The following is a 21889-nucleotide window of genomic DNA, read 5'->3' as shown; positions in this document are numbered from 1 at the left end:
TCTGATCGTTCACCTCTAATGTGACTTGTTAAGGAAGGGCCGCTAGAAAGCGGAGCTATTCTTCTTCCGGGGAGGCAATGTCATCCCCTCTATTGATCATTCAAGGCATCAATTTTTTATTTATGTTAAGTTCATTATAATTAAAAACCAATTAGAACGATTATTTAAAAACCACATTGTTTTGGTATTAACTTGAACATGCTTACTTTTAGCAATAAATTACACCTAAAAAATGTTAATGAAGAAAGTAGCTTAAGCACATCATAGTTATGCTACACAACTTACACAAAGTGGGTTGGCAAAAGCTACTATGACACAAGATGAACTGAAAACACTGTCAAGCCACCCAATCAATTTCAGAAATGTACATTATAGCCTCTGATGAGTCTATCTAGAAGCATTTCCCTCATGAATCACCCCTTTAAGGAAAAAATGAAGAGTTTCATAAGTTACATTAGTCCTTTACTGGTCTTGCTTCTAAACCCCCTTCAGGCCGCGTTACAAGATTGAAAGGCATGTATGTCCCAAGAACTTTATCCCATATGGGAAAGAATGGCTGAGAATAGTTGTATTTCAAACCTTTTAGTTGATGATGAATGTCATGATAAGCTGTGTTATTCTGGAAAAGTAAATGGAAGATGTTGCCGGGCAACCAAAGTCCACAGTGATCATCGACGGTTTTCACCACAGCGAAGCAGAAGAATAAAACAGCTGTTCTTGCAGTCATCCCTGAGGCAAGGTAGGAGATGGCACCGCCGACTGTGTCAAGTAGGAGACCTTCGATAGGGTGGTTGTAAAGGGCTCCTACTGCATATGGAGCTACCAGTCTATGATGCTGGGAGTGGACATGACGGTATAAAAATTTGTTCTGATGCATGTACCGGTGCACAAAGTATTGCCATGTATCCATCACAAACATCGCGATAAGGATCTGCAATGCTTGCCTGGGGATAGAAGGCTGCACCACATCCCCAGATGCATTTCTTGTTGTAGTCAACTGCAGAATCATAGCTAGCGTATTAGTTTATAGAAAATTTTGTGGTCTAGCAACAAACAATTAATTTATTCATAGACAAACATGAAAGATAAACACCATATATTTTGGTAAAATGCATTAGTTTATACATTTAACGAGTATATTATGCATCAACAAAATCAAAGGGTTCCTCATAAATAAAGCTTTGATTTTTGTCAATTTTTTATGTAACTTGGCAAAACCAATCACCTATTTATTATCAAAATGGTAAAAACTTAACTTCTGGTAGGCTACTACATGTATTAATAAATTTTTATTATCACCAGTCTATAAATGCTTGTCACTTTTGTCATGCTGTGTCTATTAATAGATAGGCAATACATAAATGATACCGAGCTATAAGTTATCGAGGAGTTTCATTCATTTTTTTGGTGGATTTCCTAGTTTGTCAACTTAATTAGTTCTATAATCTTAGACATGATAACATCTAGCCTCTATCATTTGCTTCCATACAAAATCAGCCTAGCAATACACAATAAGATGGATTAAAAAAAGATAATAGAAGGAGACGACGAGGTCAAAAGAGGGCCATGTTAATCGATATCCATTTATACAGAATCCAATTCTTTGAAATACACAATTGTCTTTGTTGTTGGACAACTCGGCTTCATCTCGAGCCATTGTTAAAGACTCTGTTTCACACTCTCTTCATACCCTCCCTCTCTCACTTGCAAATCTTCCTCAATCAGTATCAGGTCCATCCTATCCTGTTTCAATCTTCCTTCTCCTGTATATGTGTCTTAAAGGAGGACCTAAGGGTGTATCAGACTTCATGGCTAGCTGACAAGTTTACCATTTAGGAATGGATGGCCGTCATAAAAGTGTATCTGATCTTTCCTCCGGAATCCGGATATATCATCTCTCATTTCTTCCTAATTATAATGTTTTTTGTTATAAAGGATCAAAAGGTGGGATATAAATTCCGGTCAAAATTTACAGTGAATTGTACCTAAATTACCACGAATGGAAGCATCGTTCAGTGTAAAAGCCACATGGACTATTTCAAAAACAAGCCAAACCTCAAAATAAACCAACAAACTAACAACTAAAATGTAGATTGATTTTTTCAACTAGGATAAACCAACATAATAGAAACCAGAAAATGGAACAACAGATTAATTCAAAAATGCTAGTAATTACGCCTATGCACATGCGAATAAACAGCAAGGTAGAAGAAATTAGAAACATGGAGCAACACTTTAAAATGAAAAACAAGATTACCAACAAATGCAAACAAATATTATTAATAGAAAGTTAGAAACTAACTCAAGTGTAGACTGACTGACCAAGAAAAGTGCAACTATTGCCTGAACAAGCTGCTGAAGCAAAACACCTTTCACAACAACTGAAAATGGCACCAAATTCTTCTGTTCCTTGTCTCTCTTAGTATGCAACCGATAATTATCTAGAGGTGGTAGCAACTCATAAAACCCAGCATATATCCAATAAACAATAATAGGTGCAAATGTGCCCATCACTTCATCACTCACATACCCTTCCCAGAAAACCATTATAGAAATTGAAAAGTGGAAGCAAATCAACTTTAAACAAAAACAACCCAACCCAGATTCAGACTCAGTAAGTCAAAGTTGCATTACAGCTAAAGATCTCAACTTGGGCAAGTTCATTCACACCCTGAAAAGCATAAAATTGAAACTACTCAGCACCATTGTTAAGCTTTGAAATAACCAAGTTAAACAAAATTAATAATAAAAGAAGAGCCATAGAGCTTTTGCATTAGACCAAATTGGATAACCACAACCTGAAAAATCAAAAATTGAAACTTTCCAACACATTATGAAAACCCAAAGCAAGAAACTTTCCAACAATTCAGAAGAAACCCATAACAGAAAGTGGTTTAGTGGCTTACAAGGATACCCAGATGATGAAAATTGCTGTTTCAACACTGAAACTAGAATGCATGTTTTTTATCAGATCTATGACTTTAGTGTATATGTGGATAAACTCTGGCTACAGTTGTAAGATTCCAAATACATTCAAAAATACCATTTCAATGTTTTTATCTTCTCCCTCTTGCCTCCACTTTCTACCCACAAAGATAAAAAGAAAAAGAAAAACATGGGAGAAAAGAAAATGATTTACCCATTTTCTTGTGGCCCCATGACTGCACCTACAAGAGTTAGCTACACGTATCTATGAATATTTCTGACTTAGTAAATTATATGTGAGTTAGTTCTACATATCTATGAATATTTTTGACTTAGATAAGATTGTCTTTAGACTTCAGTGCGAGAACAACAAAATCACTTCTTATCTATATGCATAAAAATGATTGATAAGTATAATTAAATTAACAAAATATAATATTTATGTAAACAAAATCTAAATAGTATTAGGGTCTTTTCATTATTTGGTTCATTATAAACTATTTAAAATATCATATTCTTATAATTATTAATATAGTTTGTAACGAATTAAAATTAATGAAAATATATTAACTCTTAAATTATTTAAATTTGTCTCTATAGTATATTATATTTTTGTTTAATTTAATTATACTTAGATATTATACTCAATATATATATATATATATAAATTATGGTAGTTTATGATATTAACTATCTCGACATATATTTTTTTATCCATAAGACTTGAACCTAAGATATTGCTTAAAAGTACCACTTGAACCAACACCTATTAATATTTTATGTTATAAACTATAAGCACAAGGATATATAATTTTTGTGTTTATGTATAATTATTAAACAATCCATTATCTAATGATGATTAATACATAATTAAAAAACAATCCAAATCATCATCTACACCCATACTCACATAAAACCCTTGAACTCTCACACAATCATCACAGAATAAAAGCTTAGCGGTCACGCAACACACCATCCACTTGAGCTCACACTCTCACATTTTCACTCAATGCACTGAATCTCACTCACTCCTCCAACGAAGTTTCTCATATCTATCCTATTTTTTTGACCACAACACTACACTTCAATACTTTTGTTGTTTTACAAGTTGTGTCACTGTTCAACGTAAGTTTGATTGAAAAAATATATTTAAATTAAAAATAATTATTTTTCGAATTAATCATAAACACATGTAGTAATATAATTTGTGGGAGATATGTCTAAACCAATTACCACCAAACTTCCCTTTTCTCTAAACCAATTTTCCACACACAAATCTAAATTCAAAGCAATCTTTCTGTTCTCAAATTTTCAATCTCCGAATCCTCATACGCTGAGGATTCTAATCGTAGCATGTACTTGTGCCTTTTTGGTTTTACAACCCCGATTAAAAAATCTACATTTGTTTTTTTTTTTTTGTAAAATTTGATCACCTATTTTTTTAAGTTTCTATTTTTAGGGTTTTCATTCCCTGATTCCAGATACCCTTTGATTCGAATCGTATCATACAATTTTGGGTTTTCGGTTTTGCCACTAGTGGATAAAAAAGTTTCGATTTTTCTGTTGGGTCTAGGATTTTTGGCTTTTTGTTCTTGTTTTTCTCTTCTTTGAGAATGGGTGCAGCTTCAGAATTTGATTCCACTGAGTGTTTGAGCAAAACGATGTCGTCGATGCCTGGTTTTCGTTTCCATCCTACAGATGAGGAACTTGTTATGTACTATCTTAAGAGGAAGATTTGTGGGAAAAAGCTGAAGCTTGATGTGATTCACGAAACTGATGTGTACAAGTGTGATCCTGAAGAATTACCTGGTATTTTCTCTTTTCCGAGAACTCATATCTTTAAAACTCTTTTACCTCTTGTTTATGGTGATTGTTATGCCGTTGACTTGGGTTTCTGGAATTTTGTTTTGTTTTTGTTTGTTAAGGAGTTGTTGATTTTTGTCAGAATGTTAAGATCTTCATAATGTAAAATATTGGTTAGAGTACTCAAAGTTTTCATGAGTCACTCTTGCTTAGAGTGGTGTAAGACTTTTTTCTTCAGTCTCTTACTTTTGTGGCTGGATTTTATTGACATAGCACTATATGCTTCATGTATTTTATTCTCTTATGAATTGAAGCTTGTTTCAGCGTTGTCAATGCTTGGTAGATTTGTAGTATCGCCGTAAATTTGCTTTAACCGTAGCTTTCTTAATTTATTTGTCAAATTTGCTAATCTTATTCTGTTTGGTAATTACTAATTAGGATTGAATTACTGATCATATTTGCTATTATAACATAACTACTTATGGGAATTGTGGTTTCTGATGTTCTAAAGTTGCAGCTACTCATGCGAGTGAACTAAGCAGATAGGCTAAGATGCTGGTATATTACAATTATCATCATCTGACAAATTTAATCCCTATATTGTTTCAGTTTGATCATGAGATCTTATCACATACCAAATTTTTTCTTGGTTGATTGCTTATTGCTTGTGATATTTTGCAGGGCTTTCTGTACTCAAAACTGGAGATAGGCAATGGTTCTTTTTCTGTCATAGAGACAGGAAGTATCCTAATGGTGCAAGGTCTAACCGAGGAACTAGACACGGGTACTGGAAAGCAACAGGAAAGGATCGTAACATTACCTCCAATAATCGAGCAGTTGGAGTGAAAAAGACACTTGTTTTCTATAGAGGAAGAGCACCTAATGGTGAGCGGACTGATTGGGTTATGCATGAATACACCATGGACGAAGAAGAGCTTAGGAGATGCCAGGGTGTTAAGGTATCACCTTCAAGTAGCCTTTTTGCTTTAAATTTCTTATTTTATTATTTTAATTACTCATTTTGATTGCAGAAACAGTATTATTTACCGACTTTGGGTTTTGGTTTATATTCATTATATCAGGACTATTATGCACTTTACAAGGTTTTCAAGAAAAGTGGACCTGGTCCTAAAAATGGTGAACAATATGGTGCTCCATTTAAAGAAGAAGAGTGGGTAGATGACGATGTTGTAGATTTTAGCATTAACACAGCTGATTGTGAGGTTCCAATTCCCGATACTGTCATTGATGACAATGATCAGCTGCAGCCTTTGTTAGATGATGAGATTGTGGACTTTATTTATGGAATGTTGGATGACGAGCAACATGTGAATGCTGGCTTTCCTCTGGTATGTGTTCTTCTCAAAATTTCTTTCAAGTTTTTATTAATTTAGTTGTGGCTTCTCTAATCCCCTCCGCCTTTTGGTGAAGGTACGAGGTTTATCAGTTGGCACCGTGTATGTAATAAATTTTAATTTCCACTTCTCAAGTTTAGATCTTGATTGTCTATAAACTGATCCGTTGACAGCAAAAAAAAATCAATTTGTTATGTGGTTTTAGTGGTAATGTTGTTTGTTTAGTCAAAATGTGAAAAAAAATCTATTTTTATCTTTGCTTTTGTAGAAATAATAGCACCTTGTTTGGATATCTCTACTAAATAAAGAAAACAGGAAGTTGGTTTCTCTTTTAACTCTACACACATGTGCTTGCTGTTTTCTAGTATTTGTTGATTGTAATGTTGTTATTCCCTTATTTCCGTCTACAACCTTTATGAAAGCCGCTAATGATCAATTGTTTATTAATTTTCTACATTGTTAAGCATTTTTTAACTGAAGTTTTTAATGATCCGTCTAGGTTGTTGATGAACAAAGACAAAGTACTGTGGTGGATCAATTATCTGATGCTGTGATATTTCCTGAGCCAAGTGGTATCTTTCAATCAAATGGTCAGCACCATGATTTGCTGCCCAGCTTTGACTTCGATCAATCTGCAGTTACTTCTCAGCTGCATGTTTCTGATGCACTTGAGGTCACTTCTGCTCCCAACATTGAAATTGAAGAGTTCCACTTTTGTGAGGAAGACTTCTTGGAAATTAATGATCTCCTCATTGGTACTGAACCTACACAGTCAAATGCCGAAAACCCTGTGGAGAACCTGCAGTTCGAAGATGGGTTAAGTGAATTTGATCTATATGCAGATATGTTTCTTGAGTTGGGGACAACCACTCAGGAAACTGTTTCCTGTGCATCTATGAATTCCCCTGAAGGCATTGTTGTTAGTCAAAATTATCAGTGGCAGTCCAATCCAGAGAATGCAAATATAACTGGTGCTGAATTTTGGATGCAAGATGAAAGAAATATCCCGAGTGGAGCTGACAGCTTTGTTGATTCTTTCTCTCTACCAACCACAGGTATACTTATCAGTACAAGCTACAGTGTAGCTCAGGCTTCAAAGTTCAAAATATGATTTTCACTGTCTTTGATTTTGATGAAGATGCGAGCTTCAAATCTCATTTGTGCTGAGCTCACAGTTCACTGCTCTTGAGGTTGACGTGCCATCTCATGCGTGGTAGAAACCTCTCTGGAGTATAATTTTTGTGCCATATGTGTGCTTTCAAAACTTAAATTATGATTTCTGACTATACATTCCCTATGGGAAAATGACATTTGAGCCAGTTTCAAGTGGCTCTTCTCTAAAAAAAATGTTATAGTCTATCTCTAATGTATGCTAGTTTCTTCCGGTCATGTTTAGGTGTTGTATATGAATCTGCCAGTTTTCCGACAGAAGGCAATGATAATCAAAATAGCACAGGGAAAGACGTTGCTACAAGTAGATTCTCCTCTGCTCTATGGGCATTTGTTGAGTCAATACCTACCACTCCTGCATCAGCCGCCGACAATGCTTTGGTGAACCGGGCATTGAATCGAATGTCTAGCTTCAGCAGCAGGGTTAAGATTAATAACAAACACACAAATATTGCAGCAGCAGCAACATCAGGAAGAGATAAAGACACTGCAACTGTAAAGAGAGCAAGCAGAAAGGGGGTTTCATTCCTTTTCTTCCCAATTATTATTGCTCTATGTGCTTGCTTGTGGGTTTCTATTGGAACTTTAAGAGTATATTAGGGAAATGCACCTCTCCTTGAATATATAAAACCCAAAGTTTTGCTGCTATATTCTGGAAATAAATAGATAAATTATATTTTATTCTTTGTAAATATTAAACTCTCAAGGTAAGGTTTAGTGTATAAGCTTAAGTCAGCTTTAATCTAAGAGAAGGCTCTCTAAGGAACTTTTGTGGTCGTAGCCGTGGGTTTGCGAGTTGGTTATTGGAAGGCAATGGAAGAAAGGGAAAGACTTCAAAACCATGAAATACACTTATGAAATGGTTATTAATCACGATTAATCTGAATGTGTTTATGTACTTTCCATTTTTAGGCTCCTTTAATGTTTTGATTGGATTAAGTAGGAGAGTTCTCCATTTTGGATATTGATGGAGGTCACGTTTTGTGACATGTGTACATAATCTTTTATTGTTATTAAGTTGTAACCCTTATGCATTATGTTATTTAGTGTTGATCCTTTATTTTTGTGTTCATTTTTATAAAATGTAACATGTAACTAATATCAGTCACTAATTGTTTAATGCAACATGTAATTAATAATATCGAGTTAATGTATTCTCACGATAATTTTAATGCACTTCCTTCAAAGTTTTTTATCAATCTAATGTTATTACTTATTAGTTATTACTGATCAATTTGGTAACTGTAATCTGGTTAAAATAATCAGCTTAAGAAAATTACAAATTAATTTCATAAGGTTATGAAAATAAATTATTTTCACTGTTCCAAATAAAAATGTTGGCTACACCTTCAATTAAATAACCACTATTCAATAAGTAAATTTTTGTATTAACGTACAATGACCAGTTTATTTAATCAACAACACTGTAGCCACATGTGTAAGACAATAAAGAATAGAAATTGTGCATATGAAAGCACCATTATCTAAAAGTGCACTAAATTGACACATTTCTCATCATTTGAGTTAAGGGTATGCTTCTATTCTAATTTGGTATCTCTAATCTTGTCACACCCAATAATATAATGTTCAATATTTAAAAATTATTACAACACACTTTCTCAACAAAAAAAAATTCATTCACGTGTGACCTTATTATTGAGCATACAAGAGTTATGGTCACCAAATTATGACAACTAATGTGTTATTGCATGCTTATAACATGAAAGAGTATTAATTATGTAAAGGATGTGGTTGAGTTTTAGCCACAAGTACTTAACCAAATTGTCAACCATTATCCATGAATACATGAATTATGTCCACATTTGAGCTACAAGTACTTAACCTAACGGTCAACCATATGAATATGCCATTCTAACTAATGCAGAGATATACTTCAAAAAATATAACTTAACACTGATTACAATAAAATTATATTTTTCCATAAAAAATAATGGAAAAAAACAATGTATTTGCCTTTCCCTTAATGGACATTAACCGAACTAGAATTCTATGTTCCTAAAATTTTCTATCTTTATGTTTCAAGCCAATTGTATTTCATGAAATAACATAAAAATGTTACATTATGTTTTTTTTATTTCAAATATATGACAACTTTTCATTATACTAAGATATAATAGGATACAAAACGTGTGAGTTGCTCCCCATTCTACTTAACCTTCTTCATGACTTTTTTTCATATATTTGTGTGATGGGGATCACATATTCTCTTATGTCTCATTTAATGTATTAAGACAATGACAAATTTCATTCATTTTTAATATTATTTCATAAATTTTGGTTGATGTCTAAAATGAAAGAGAAATTATGGAATGGATCATGTCCATATTTGCCCACTATGAATAATAACATATAAAGTCTATCTCTTACCAAAAACCTTGAACATAGAGAATTGATCATGGAGCTTCACATCTTCCTCTTATTTCTCACTCTTTCCTTAGCCATAATTCGGTTCTTTCACAACCGCCACCGCCACCGCAACAAAAACCAACCACCCGGTCCAACCGGCCTCCCCATAATCGGAAACCTCCACCAACTTGGCTCCAAACCACACTCCACCCTCTCCTCCCTCGCCCAAACCTATGGCCCCCTCATCTCCCTCCGCCTCGGCTCCGTCACCGTCGCCGTCGCCTCCTCTCCGGCCACCGTCCAAGAACTCCTCCAAAAGAACGACCAATCCTTCACCAACCGCCCTATCCCTGACTCTGTTGCCGCTCAGCCCAACGTCAACCACACGTTAGCATGGTCCCCCGCCGACATGCGGTGGCGCAACCGCCGCCGCATCTGTACCACTCAGATATTCAGCAACCACTGCCTCGACCTGTTGCAACACCTTCGAAACGAAAAGGTTGAGCAACTATTACACCATCTCCGTAAGCAAGCTTCAACAGAAACCGTAGTTAACGTAGGGGAAGTTGCGTTCGCCACTATGCTGAACCTTGTTTCGAACACGGTTTTCTCTGAGGATATGGTGGATCCTGAGTTTGAGAGTGCGGGTGAGTTGAAGGATTTGGTGTGGAGGATAATGGAGGATGCAGGGAAAGTGAATCTCTCTGATTATTTTCCGGTTTTGAAGAGGTTTGATTTGCAAGGTGTGAGAAAACATGTTAGGGTTTCTTACGTGAGGTTGCATGAGATCTTTGATGATATGATTAAGAAACGTATTAGAAAGAGAGAGAGTTTGAGTGGAAGTACAAGTAGAGATGGTGATTTCTTGGATGTGTTGCTTGATCAGTGTCAACAAGATGATGAAGCTTCGGATTTCACTGTTGAGAGCATCAAGCCATTGATTCTGGTAACTTCACCTTATTTCATCTATTTATTATTTGAGTTCTATTATATGGTAAACACTTTGAACATAAGCATGAGATAAATGAGGATTTGTTGTATTTCTAGAGTTTATATAATAAGGATTCTCTCCATTAATAGAGAGACAAGTGATGACTTTTGCATACATAAAGATAAAATGTCATCCCGTTTTTTTAATGATAAAAATATCAAATCATATTATATTTTTTTTATTGTTTTGGGAATACTTGTCTCTCCATTGATAGAGAAGATCCTAACTCGTTCAAATATTATCCATGGGATAGATGATTGAATGATATAAATGAGTTTGAGATAAGATATTGACCTAAAATCTTAAGATATGATTTATGGATATGCATTGATATGTTCTTTAATTTATTTCTTCACTATATCAACTCACTTGGAGTCCCAACACAAAATTATGGTGAAATATAATCCATGATCCATGAAGGAATGCAATTTAAAATATTGGATAAGAATGTACAATTTATGCTGATCAGCTTGTCCATGAGTATCCATAGTCATACTATATAAATACACTATATAGTATCAATGTATGCTGATAAGAATGAACAATGTATTTTAAGATCAAACTGATCAAGTATACTATATAATAAATTTGCATTATTAGTAACAAAAACAATTGAGGTTTATCTTTATTCGAAATTAACAGGATTTGTTTATTGCGGGAAGTGACACTTCAGCATCAACAACTGAATGGGCAATGGCAGAACTTGTAAAAAACCCTGAAATAATGCAAAAAGCAAGAGAGGAACTTATCCAAGTAATTGGCACCAACAATGAAGTAAAAGAATCAGATATTCCTAGACTACCATACATGCAAGCAATAGTGAAAGAAACCCTTCGCCTTCATCCACCTGCACCTTTACTCTTGCCTTATGTTGCAGGGAATGATGTTGAAGCAAGTGGGTACACCATTAACAAAGGAACACAAGTTCTCATAAATGCATGGTCTATTGGCAGAAACCATGAGTTTTGGGATGATCCATTGTTATTTCAACCTGAAAGGTTTCTCAGTTCCAACATAGATTATTCTAAAGGCAGCAAGGATTTTCAGTATATACCTTTTGGTGCTGGTAGAAGAATTTGCCCAGGTTTGCCTCTGGCTCATAGAATGATTAATTTGATGTTGGCAGCATTTATACATTCTTTTGAATGGAAACTTCCTGAGGGTGTTACTCCTCACAAGCTTGACATGAATGAGCAGTATGGAATAACATTGAAGAAACTTGCTCCTCTTTATGTTATTCCATTATCTCTCTCAACATGAGACAAGGATCTACTTTCCAAGTTGATGTTCTAAACCATATCTCGAACCAATGAAAACATGTTATATCAGTTTAACGTCTATTACTTTTTTATTTTTGTTTTAATATTATTGGTTTGTGACATAAATTGGAACACCGTCTAGGATGACACATATGAATATGTAACTAGAGTATGTAATTACATAAATATAATCTATCATATTAGAATAAGGATGATTGTTTTGTAAAAAATTAATCATTCACTTTATTGACTAAGAAACTAAATATTTAAGAACTTTTAACTTCAAAGAATTTGAACCATATTTTGGTCTTGAGGTTTGTTTAATTTACATGATTTAGGCTATATTCTCTTTAATATTGTCATTATTCAGTGATTTATTTGTTGTATATGATTATTTTTTATATCTTATCGTTAATTAGTGGATCATTCATCATATATGAAAAATATTTGGATATGATAAAAGCTTATCAATCTTTTATCCTAATACGCTGCTGAACATTTTAAAATGCAACAATAAAATATTATCTCAAGTTATCTTTTGTTTTGTAATTATCCATGTATCTAATTATTATACCCATTTAGGAAAATCATAGATCTGTGATTTTGCAAAAGTTTCAATATTTTGAATTCATTTAGTAAATAACTAGCCAGGGTCAACAATATTCATTAATCCGTATCCTTTGATCGAATTTAATATAATACTTATTTTTAGGGTTCATAGTTTAGTTTGTTATTCCAATTATATGAGTGTTCCGTGTTATAAGTTGATTATAATAATATCAAACTCATCTGATAATATTAATAACTATATATATGTAACAACCTTCCCTAATTTGTTTTAGTTGATAAATACAATACAATCCTATCATAAATCTTTTAGTTTTGATGACTATAAGAATCTCAATTTGTTCTTCTTCAAACGTTGACTGTGCCAACAAGTGTGGTTGTGTAACACCACAACCTTATAGTTATTCTTCTTCTGTTCCCTTGTTACTTGCACCAACAATGTCTATTTGTTACACAACAAGAAAGGCACACACTTTTGAAGTTATGGGAGACATATTCTATGGTAGCGATGAATATGAAGAAATAGAAGATTACATTTATAGAGAAGATGTATTGGAATTCATGAGAAGAGATAGAGAAATCAAACCCTTTAAGAGGAAAGAGGAAGAAAACTTTGGTTGCTTTCAGTTTCTTAAGCTTTTCTTTGATTGCATCAAGTTTTGATATTCAACTCTTTCAACTCTTTCTACCTACCCTTATTTTTTATTCTCTTTCTACTTTTATTTCATTTTAGTTATTGTAATTCGTCTTCATTACTTTAATATTTAAGGGTTACTCCAAATATATGTAGCAAGTTATATTTCAAGTATATTTTTTCTGAACTAATCAACTTTCATTGTGATGTTCTTATGAGGGTTCTTCTTGTCTTGTATCTTGAAAGGGTTTAAGAGTTCTTTCCTTTACCTCAATTTCAGTGGAGGATTGAGATTTAAATTCGGAGACACGATTACCCAACCAATTTTAAAAGGGTTATTAGATGTATAAATGTCAAGGACTTATCTAATATGGGTTCAATGACATATTTTGAAGTTATAAGTAAATGTGTAGTACAATTTATACTACAAAATTTTCCCTTTTTAATATTTATACACAGACGCTATAGATAATTCAGAATTCTCAATTTATACATTTTTTTCTTATCATAAAATGTGTTGTTAGAGGCATATTAGAAAAGTCACTAGTGAATCAATTGGGTTGCAATTTGCTACTTATTATTAGTTGCAGGGATGCTGATTGAGATTGTTACTCATTGGCCTTTTAGCTTCTAGCTTTTGACCCACTCATTGAGCCATTAAAATAGTAGTCAAGTAAACAGTTAATATAAGGAAATTAAGAGCTAGTGTTTAGAAAGTTTTTTCAAAACCTATTAATTTTATTCTTTTAAAATTTGTCAAATTAATTAATTATATGACATTAAAATATATTTATACTATTATATATTTATCTACTTTGTTCTTTCTTATCCTTATTTTCTGACTTTTTGTTATTAAATAAGAACAATTATTGGTTTTTCTTAACCAAATGAAAGTGAAAAAAGAAGTAAATGTTGTAGAAAGATATAGATATTGTGAGACCCAAACAAGAATAAAAGTTATATTTATCAATGTGAGAAAAAAGTAGTTAATGTTTTTATTTAATAATGGTACGTGAAATCTAAATAAGAATGAAAATGTTTTTTGTGATTGGTGTAAGGACATAAGGGCATCTCCAATAGTAAACAAAATTTTCATTCTTATTTAAGTTAGACATATTATTTTATAATTTATTACAACTCCTGATGAAATAAGAACAACATATAATTTTGCACATAATAACAAATATCATTGTTATTTTTATTTGGGTCCCACAAGATTTACATTTTTTCATAATATCTATATCTCTCTTTACTTTTTCTTGATCAAGAAGAACAAAAAATTATTTTTATTTAAAAACAGAAAATAAAAATGACATCATAGATAATAGAATAAGAATTTTCTTATTTGTTAAGAACAATTGTGATTACTCTAAGGAAAAAATACATGAAATAAATGTATATGATACTAAATAAATGCATATGATACTAAATAAATGTATATGATACTTCTATATAATGATATTATGAGATATAGATATATGTATTTTTTTTCCATTAACAAAAAGATTGTTTCTATATGTTTAAATCCATTAAAACTCAGTGAATTTGGATATAAAATTGAGTGTAATATGTATGTAGTGATACTTATACATAATTACTTTATTATTTATTTTTATTTAAGAATCAATGATAATTAAAATGAATAAGTTATTGTATAAAAAATTCTTACATTGTCAGCATATAATTATTTTTTTGTATAAAATTTGATACATAATATATAGTAAGATACCAACGGATGTTGGTTCAAGTGGTACATGCTTGATTCCCCTTAACAAGATCTTAGGCGCGAGTCTTGTGGATGAAAAAATGTCCGTTACAAGAGCTAACCCACATACCTATGAATATTTCTGGCTCGGACACAATTGCCTCCAGTGCGATGATACATGTAGGAAATAAAAAAATATATATAGTAAGATCCATTGAATGATGTAAATGTGCTCCAACCACCCGTGACCCGAGTCGTTATTTAGCCCAAGCCCAATCCTTTTTTGGAGTTCCATCATTTTTAGTTGAATCTCCCACTTACTTGAGTATTCATTTTGGATCCATGGCGCTTAAAACCATATCTACATTCCTTTCTCCTTTTTCTCTTCCTAATCCCAAACTTCCCCAATTCCTCTTCCCTAACAAATCTTCCCTCATTCTCTCTCAACTTCCACGCTCCAACAAACCGTCGCGTTACGACGCCGCCGTCGAATTAGAAGGTACCGGCGCAGCTGCTCCGTCACCGGGCGAGAGGTTCTATGAACATCATCATTCGATAGAAGCTGCTAAGCTTATCCTCAAAGATAATAAAAAGAAGAAGAAGGATAAAGTCAAAGACAAGTTTCTCAAAGCTTCTGTCACTGTTGCTTCTTGCTATGGATGTGGTGCTCCATTGCAAACTTCCGAAATGGAAGACCCTGGTTATGTTGATTCTGAAACTTATGAATTGGTATTAATTATATTCAATCTAAATTCTAATTTATTTGTAGTTTGGAATTGCAATTCGTAATCATGATGCTAACTAAGGATAGCTTGGAATAGCTTTAAAAGAGCTTATGAAAATGAATTTTAAAAATTAGCTTGTGAAAATAGGTTATCATTTCCCTATAAGCTTATTTTAGCTTATGTTTATTAGGTACTTATATTGCATCAAAGTTCCATAAACATTTCTTAGTAGGTTTGTGAAATTAACTAAAAAGAGCTTATAGGAAGGTGATAAACTATTTTCATTAGCTGTTTCCGTAAGCATATTTTCATAAGCTCTTCATTAGTCATTCCTAATGACTTATTCCAATACCTTATAAGTTATAAAGAGCTTACAAAAACGACTTATGAAAATGACTTATCAATCTAAATATTTATTGAAGACAGGCTTAATTAAGTTGTTCACACGAATGTGCTCTAAATAGACTTTTTCGACAAACATCATGCGTAATTGACTGGTGATGTTTATTTTGCAGAAGAAGAAACACCACCAGCTCAGAACCATTCTGTGTAGGCGGTGCAGGCTACTGTCTCACGGGAACATGATAACTGCTGTTGGTGGACATGGAGGATACTCTGGTGGTAAATTATTTATCACTGCCGAAGAGCTTCGAGAGAAGTTGTCTCATTTGCGTCACGAGAAAGCTTTGATTGTCAAACTGGTAAACTTAGCAGTCCAATTCTTTTCCTTTCAGCTGATTGAATTACCTTGAAAATGTTAACTATTCACGTGTTGGATTTGGATCTTATATGAGTACTGTACTACCATGGTGAAATCTTTTTGCACTCATACTTAGTTAAGATGTTTTCAAATATTTGTTGTAAGGAAGGGTTCAATTAATTTTTGGAGGGATTTTTAGTGAAACTTTGATATGATAGTATCGCTCCCCCTCCTTCAATTAATTTTTATTCCTAAAAAGCTACGAGCCACAGAGGTTGAGCCTGTTAAACTTTTAATCAACTTAATAATAGAAGTTACATATACACTCGATAAAATAAAATAAAAAGCAAATATATATACACAGAGAGGGGGGAGTGTGAATCTTGTGTGTCCTCTGTCCGTTTTATGTTGTGTCTCCTGTCCACGCTAATGTTTATGCTTCATAAATGATAATGAATGGCTGAAAGGAACAAAGGTTCTTTGTCTAATTTGTTGAAGTAACCAATTCTAGGTTGATATTGTTGACTTCAATGGCAGCTTTTTGTCCCGTGTTCGTGATCTTGCTGGTGCTAATCCAATAATATTGGTGGTGACTAAGGTAATAATATGTGCACGCCTTATTATTGTAGATTTGTAGATGATAGTTTTTGTTAGGGATGGGTGATATATGATAGTTTTCATATTTAACAGTCTGTTATCTTCATAGGTTGATCTCCTTCCAAGAGATACTGATCTTAATTGTGTTGGGGATTGGGTTGTAGAGGCTACCACAAGAAAGAAGCTGAAGTAAGTATCTTCTCCATAATAAATTAGTTATTAACTATAACTTTACTAATTTTTAGCATCTTGTTCAATTATATGCTATATCATAACATGAATTCCATAGAAGTTAAGTGTGAGAAAGCATTTGCATAAATTTGGTGTTAAGTGTTCTTGGCATGAGACGAATCAGTTTTTGTAATTTTTTTCTGCAGAACTTTGGATAGTTTTACAACCTGAGCTGAAAAGTTTAACTTACCAAATTCTTAATGCTGATATTCTTTGCAGTGTTCTCAGTGTCCATCTGACCAGTTCAAAATCATTGGTTGGGATAACTGGAGTGATATCAGAAATCCAGAAAGAGAAGAAGGTCCTTTTCTCCTTCATAGCTTGTCTTTTTTTCCCAACCTATTATATTTCATAATGAACCTAGGAACCTTTGGATACTTGATGTTACATAGACGTTTAATTTTACAACTAAGAGGGCATAAAGCCATAAACTTTGTTATGCATATATAAAGGTGTTAAATATGTACTGCTAAATGTTATGAGTGACTGTTAGGCAGTAAAAGTTGGTCTAGAATTGTGCAGAGAAAAAAATGCTTGTAGAAAATAACCAGAAGATGATTTTGGGATTCATTGTCTTTTCCCTATCCAGTACAGTCTAAATAAAGCCAAAGGATAAAGTGATAATGGATCTGGACCGTACATGTGGTCAGATCTTACATAAGGATTAGCTGAAATAAAAAAAACATAAAGGATATTTGTGAGCTTTAATTATGTACATAATCTTCCAACCAAAAAGGCTTTAGTTATTCACATTTGGGTCTCTCTTGTACTCCTTGGGCCCTAACAGCGATAGTGATGCTTGTGGGGACACTCTAATCAAAGACAAAAAATGTTTTCTGTAAATTTAATTTGTCATCTGCCATAGGCTGTTATAGCTTTTATATAAATCCTCGAAGTAGTAAGAAATGTTTTCTTTGAGTTGAACTTGTCATGTTTCATAGGCTGTTATAGTTTTTGTAGACCCTTGAAGTTGGTGACATATGTGTCAGTTCTTGTTAATTTGTTCTTGTTCATATCAAAAGCATTTACATAATAACAGATAACAATGAGAAATTATAAAGAATAAAAGGGCGGTGTAGTCAGTAGTGCATGAGTCTTAGGAAGGTAAATGTATGCAGCCTTATCCTGCAAGCGGATAGACTATTTCCAGGATTTGAACCTATGATCTCATGGTCACTAAGCAACAATCTTACCGTTGTGCCAAACTCACCTTTAAAAAGGAAAAAAAATGTCTTTGTCATATGCTTTCTACATCATTCTACACTCCTTAAAATATGAATATATGAATGAAGCATAAAGAACAAACGTCGTGATTGCTTAGCTCTGAATTATCCCGACTTAATCCTTTTAAAGTAAACTATAGGGGGCTCAATTCACATTTTACCATTTGAATTTTTCTTATTCCCCTCTACTGAAATTCTACTTATTTTCATTTGTTCAGGGAAGAGATGTATACATTCTGGTAAGTCTCTGAACTTGGAATTTTCATATGCTTAAGCATGTTATGTTTGAATCATGCTCCTGCGTTGGTGTTTTTACCAAGTTATCAATGGAATTCCCAAGTTTGTTTTATTTACCTTTTGTTTATCACAAATAGTAGAAGGACGAAAGATATTACATTCTACTCATTCTTATTTTTATCTTCCTATTGTAAAACATACTAATCTGAGTTCCACTTCCCACTTTTATAGAATTTGGCTTTACTACTCATCTATTATGCAAATCTTACATTTTCCCTTGTTAATATTTTTTACCTCTTCTTCCTTTGATCATTAAACTTTAATGTCACCAGTAGAGCCAAGCACTGAAGTGACTAGAACTTCTTTTTTTTCAGGGTTCAGCTAATGTTGGGAAATCTGCTTTCATCAATGCCTTACTGAGTAAGTCAGTTATATTCTCCATCCATCCTAAGTAACAAGATTAAGCTTATTTTCTATGTAAGAGCTTATGTTAACATGTCATTAAAAATTTGCTCAGAGCACTAATGTCATTTTATTTCCATTATATTTAATTCTCTTGTGCCAATGTTAATTATGTTTGGATGGATTTTCATACATGTTGGATACCTTGTCTCTGTTTATCAACGAAAAAAGTTTAGGTTTGTGTTACACATGATAGAGCAGTTATATATAATTTTTGTTTCCTTTAGGCCTTCGCTATCACAAGAATTTGTGTATACTTCAAATGGAACACTGTTAAAATATATATTGAGAGATGTTTCTAAAATTTAAATTAAATTATCCCAGTTTAAAATTATCTCTTGTTTAGCCTATTATCTTGGTATTTCAAACTTTTTAGGTACATTGACCGTCTTCACTTTTAATTTTTTTTGTGTGGTTATCTCACTTTTAATATTTCATATTAGAAACAATGGCAATAAATGATCCGGTCGCAGCATCTGCACAAAGATACAAACCAATACAATCTGCGGTTCCTGGAACTACTTTAGGACCTATTCAAATTAATGCTTTCCTAGGAGGAGGGGTATGTTTATAACTAAACGGCTTTTTAATACTATGATTTTTTACTTTTTTTAAATTTTCTTTCTGTAACTCATGCAGAAACTGTATGACACTCCTGGAGTTCATCTCTACCATAGGCAAACTGCAGTTGTTCAATCTGAAGATCTACCCGTCCTTGCCCCTAAAAGCCGGCTGAGGGGCCTATCTTTCCCAGTATGTTCTGTTCAAAATTCTTTAAGACTTAAGGCATACCAACATGAGTAATGCTAACTTCATGCTCATTGTTATAATTTAATTTTATTGCTAGAGTTCGCAAGTAGTCTCAGACAATGTCGAGGAAGGCAGTTCCAAAGTGAATGGCTTGAATTCATTTTCAATATTTTGGGGAGGTCTTGTCAGAATTGATGTCTTGAAGGTTTTCATTACCTGCTTCCAAGTTTATATCATCTTTTTGGATCATTTATTTAAAATGGTCCCTTTCCTCATCACGTTATTCCTGATATTTTCAGGTTCTCCCAGAAACATGTTTGACATTTTATGGGCCCAAGAGGATACCGATTCATATGGTACCCACACACCAAGCAGATGAATTTTATCAGGTATTGCCATTCAATTTGTTTATAGAAAATATAAAAGATTGACCTATATCTTCTAGCCTAGATTGGTCTAGTTTGAAAAACGTTTGAGCTGTTTAAATCTAGCCTAGACTGGTCTAATGCACAAAACATTTGAGCTCTTTGTACGCCATAAGCTGCGCATCCCAGTTTATGTTTTCAGTTCTAAGAATATAATTGGAAAAATAAGCACATTTCACTTTATTCATGTAATAGAATATGTAGAATGGCAGTTTATGATGAATCAATTGCCATTAATTTGTAGTTTTTATGCTTCTGGTTACTAGAGCATAATTTCTGAACAAAAGAATAGTAATTGGTAATACTGCTATAAAGGTGAATAAGCTATTTCTTTTTAATAATCTCATGTAGCCTGTATTCACATGTGGAATTTATGACTAGTTGTGCATGTCAGAGTTGCATTAGATTCTCATTCATTTCTTTTATTTTCTTCAAATTATTGGTCTGTTTATGTTACATTGCTCTTTTTTCCACATAGGAAATATAATAGCAATATGAACAGATATTGTCATATGATAGAATATTAATTTGATTGTTGACCCATAAGTTCTCCTCACACCCATATTCTTCATTCCAACAATATTTGAGAATTATACTTGTAAGATCTTTCCTCAAACCTGAATGAGGACTTTCCTTTATTATCTCAGAAAGAAGTTGGAGTTCTGCTGACCCCACCAAGTGGAAGAGAAAAGATTGAGGATTGGAAAGGACTTGAATCAGAACGTAAAGTGCAATTAAAATTTGAAGATGCCACAAGGTATCACTCTGACTTAGTTATCTTATAGCAACTATTTATAAATAAAAATTTCAATTTTGGCCTTGGATTTTGTTTAGCTCATACCCATCTAGTTCTACTGTTCATTGTTGAGTAATTTCATCCAAAAATGCAATTATTTGTGAATGATAGTTAAATATGAAATTTGTTGTTTTTATTTTGGAGCAGGCCAGCTAGTGATATAGCTATATCAGGTCTAGGATGGTTTAGTGTTGAGCCAATTGGTAGGTCGCTAAAAACCTCAGAACCAAAACCAATAGAAAGTGGTGGGGAATTGATTTTGGCAGTGCATGTGCCAAGGTCTGTTGAGATTTTTGTGAGGTCCCCATTACCTGTTGGCAAGGCTGGGGCACAGTGGTACCAGTATCGAGAATTAACAGAAAAAGAAGAGGAAGTGAGACCAAAATGGTACTTTTGAATTCTGAGTACTCTAGTGTCAGATTTTTTATTCATCCCATCCAACCTATTTTCATGTATTATTGATGTGATTGATTCATTTTCAAGTTGTACAAACAATCATGAAATCTTTTGAAAAGTAGGAAAATTTAAAGATGCTAACGAAATGATAGGTTTATTAAATTACATATGAATAGTTTTTCTTTATTCATGATCAGCCAGTTTATTAAATTAGATGTGCATAGTGTTTTAAATTGTAGTTTCTTAATTATCATAATTTAATAACCATATTACTTATTCCAGGAGCAAGTTAAAAAAACTTATTCCACATTTTAGTCATTCATTCTAGAAAAATCTAATGATTCAGATCTACTTATTAATTTAAATCATTGGATTTTCCTAAAATGAATTACATTTTTTTATCTTAGTCCTAAAGTATAAGATCCCCTCCTATAATAACAATAGATAATATTAAATTAAACGGGTTGGTGGTGAAAATGACAGTTACAGATAATATTAATTCAAATATTTATCCATTTACTATTAATATTATTGCCTTCCTGAGATAGTATATATTCACTGCAATCTTATT

At 33.1% G+C, this 21889-nt stretch overlaps 4 protein-coding genes across 5 annotated transcripts; 3 read left to right on the top strand and 1 right to left on the bottom strand.

The window, feature by feature from the left end:
• Positions 228–3011, bottom strand: LOC109346735 (sphinganine C4-monooxygenase 1-like). Its single transcript, XM_019586479.1, has 3 exons — positions 2907–3011; positions 2323–2671; positions 228–997 (listed from the first exon to the last, which is right to left on the bottom strand). Exons 2-3 carry the CDS (start codon positions 2545–2547, stop codon positions 455–457), a joined length of 768 nt encoding a protein of 255 aa, XP_019442024.1. The 5' UTR covers positions 2548–2671; positions 2907–3011; the 3' UTR covers positions 228–454.
• On the top strand, positions 4175–8094 carry LOC109346734 (NAC domain-containing protein 17-like). Of its 2 annotated transcripts, XM_019586478.1 has the most exons (6): positions 4175–4734; positions 5410–5687; positions 5811–6077; positions 6583–7138; positions 7480–7901; positions 7933–8094. In XM_019586478.1, the coding sequence occupies exons 1-5, from the start codon at positions 4539–4541 to the stop codon at positions 7851–7853; spliced, it is 1671 nt and encodes a 556-aa protein (XP_019442023.1). In that variant the 5' UTR covers positions 4175–4538; the 3' UTR covers positions 7854–7901; positions 7933–8094. The 2 variants fall into 2 exon arrangements, with proteins under 2 accessions (XP_019442023.1, XP_019442022.1); XM_019586477.1 differs by having other exon boundaries at positions 7480–7934.
• LOC109344910 (geraniol 8-hydroxylase-like) lies at positions 9664–11912 on the top strand. Its single transcript, XM_019583633.1, has 2 exons — positions 9664–10566; positions 11254–11912. Exons 1-2 carry the CDS (start codon positions 9670–9672, stop codon positions 11869–11871), a joined length of 1515 nt encoding a protein of 504 aa, XP_019439178.1. The 5' UTR covers positions 9664–9669; the 3' UTR covers positions 11872–11912.
• On the top strand, positions 15082–21483 carry LOC109346733 (NO-associated protein 1, chloroplastic/mitochondrial). The gene is made up of 13 exons (XM_019586476.1): positions 15082–15505; positions 16017–16202; positions 16713–16799; positions 16908–16987; positions 17249–17330; positions 18471–18491; positions 18864–18909; positions 19395–19513; positions 19591–19704; positions 19799–19906; positions 20001–20090; positions 20774–20883; positions 21070–21483. The coding sequence occupies exons 1-13, from the start codon at positions 15119–15121 to the stop codon at positions 21317–21319; spliced, it is 1680 nt and encodes a 559-aa protein (XP_019442021.1). The 5' UTR covers positions 15082–15118; the 3' UTR covers positions 21320–21483.

Source organism: Lupinus angustifolius, chromosome LG04 (genome assembly GCF_001865875.1).
Source record: "Lupinus angustifolius cultivar Tanjil chromosome LG04, LupAngTanjil_v1.0, whole genome shotgun sequence".
Classification (NCBI taxonomy): Eukaryota; Viridiplantae; Streptophyta; class Magnoliopsida; order Fabales; family Fabaceae; genus Lupinus; species Lupinus angustifolius.
This window is presented reverse-complemented; position numbering and strand designations above follow the sequence as displayed.

What these genes read in the sequence shown, in the direction of transcription:
- LOC109346735 (XM_019586479.1), bottom strand. Translation starts at nt 2,547, where the DNA reads ATGGTTTTCTGGGAAGGGTATGTGAGTGATGAAGTGATGGGCACATTT. An exon ending in CAATAGTTGCACTTTTCTTG is followed by an intron (nt 998 to 2,322) that starts GTCAGTCAGTCT and finishes ATGATTCTGCAG; the next exon opens with TTGACTACAACAAGAAATGC.
- LOC109346734 (XM_019586478.1), top strand. Translation starts at nt 4,539, where the DNA reads ATGGGTGCAGCTTCAGAATTTGATTCCACTGAGTGTTTGAGCAAAACG. An exon ending in TGAATGCTGGCTTTCCTCTG is followed by an intron (nt 6,078 to 6,582) that starts GTATGTGTTCTT and finishes TGATCCGTCTAG; the next exon opens with GTTGTTGATGAACAAAGACA. An exon ending in TTTCTCTCTACCAACCACAG is followed by an intron (nt 7,139 to 7,479) that starts GTATACTTATCA and finishes GGTCATGTTTAG; the next exon opens with GTGTTGTATATGAATCTGCC.
- LOC109344910 (XM_019583633.1), top strand. Translation starts at nt 9,670, where the DNA reads ATGGAGCTTCACATCTTCCTCTTATTTCTCACTCTTTCCTTAGCCATA. An exon ending in GCATCAAGCCATTGATTCTG is followed by an intron (nt 10,567 to 11,253) that starts GTAACTTCACCT and finishes CGAAATTAACAG; the next exon opens with GATTTGTTTATTGCGGGAAG.
- LOC109346733 (XM_019586476.1), top strand. Translation starts at nt 15,119, where the DNA reads ATGGCGCTTAAAACCATATCTACATTCCTTTCTCCTTTTTCTCTTCCT. An exon ending in ATTCTGAAACTTATGAATTG is followed by an intron (nt 15,506 to 16,016) that starts GTATTAATTATA and finishes TTTATTTTGCAG; the next exon opens with AAGAAGAAACACCACCAGCT. An exon ending in AAGCTTTGATTGTCAAACTG is followed by an intron (nt 16,203 to 16,712) that starts GTAAACTTAGCA and finishes AACCAATTCTAG; the next exon opens with GTTGATATTGTTGACTTCAA.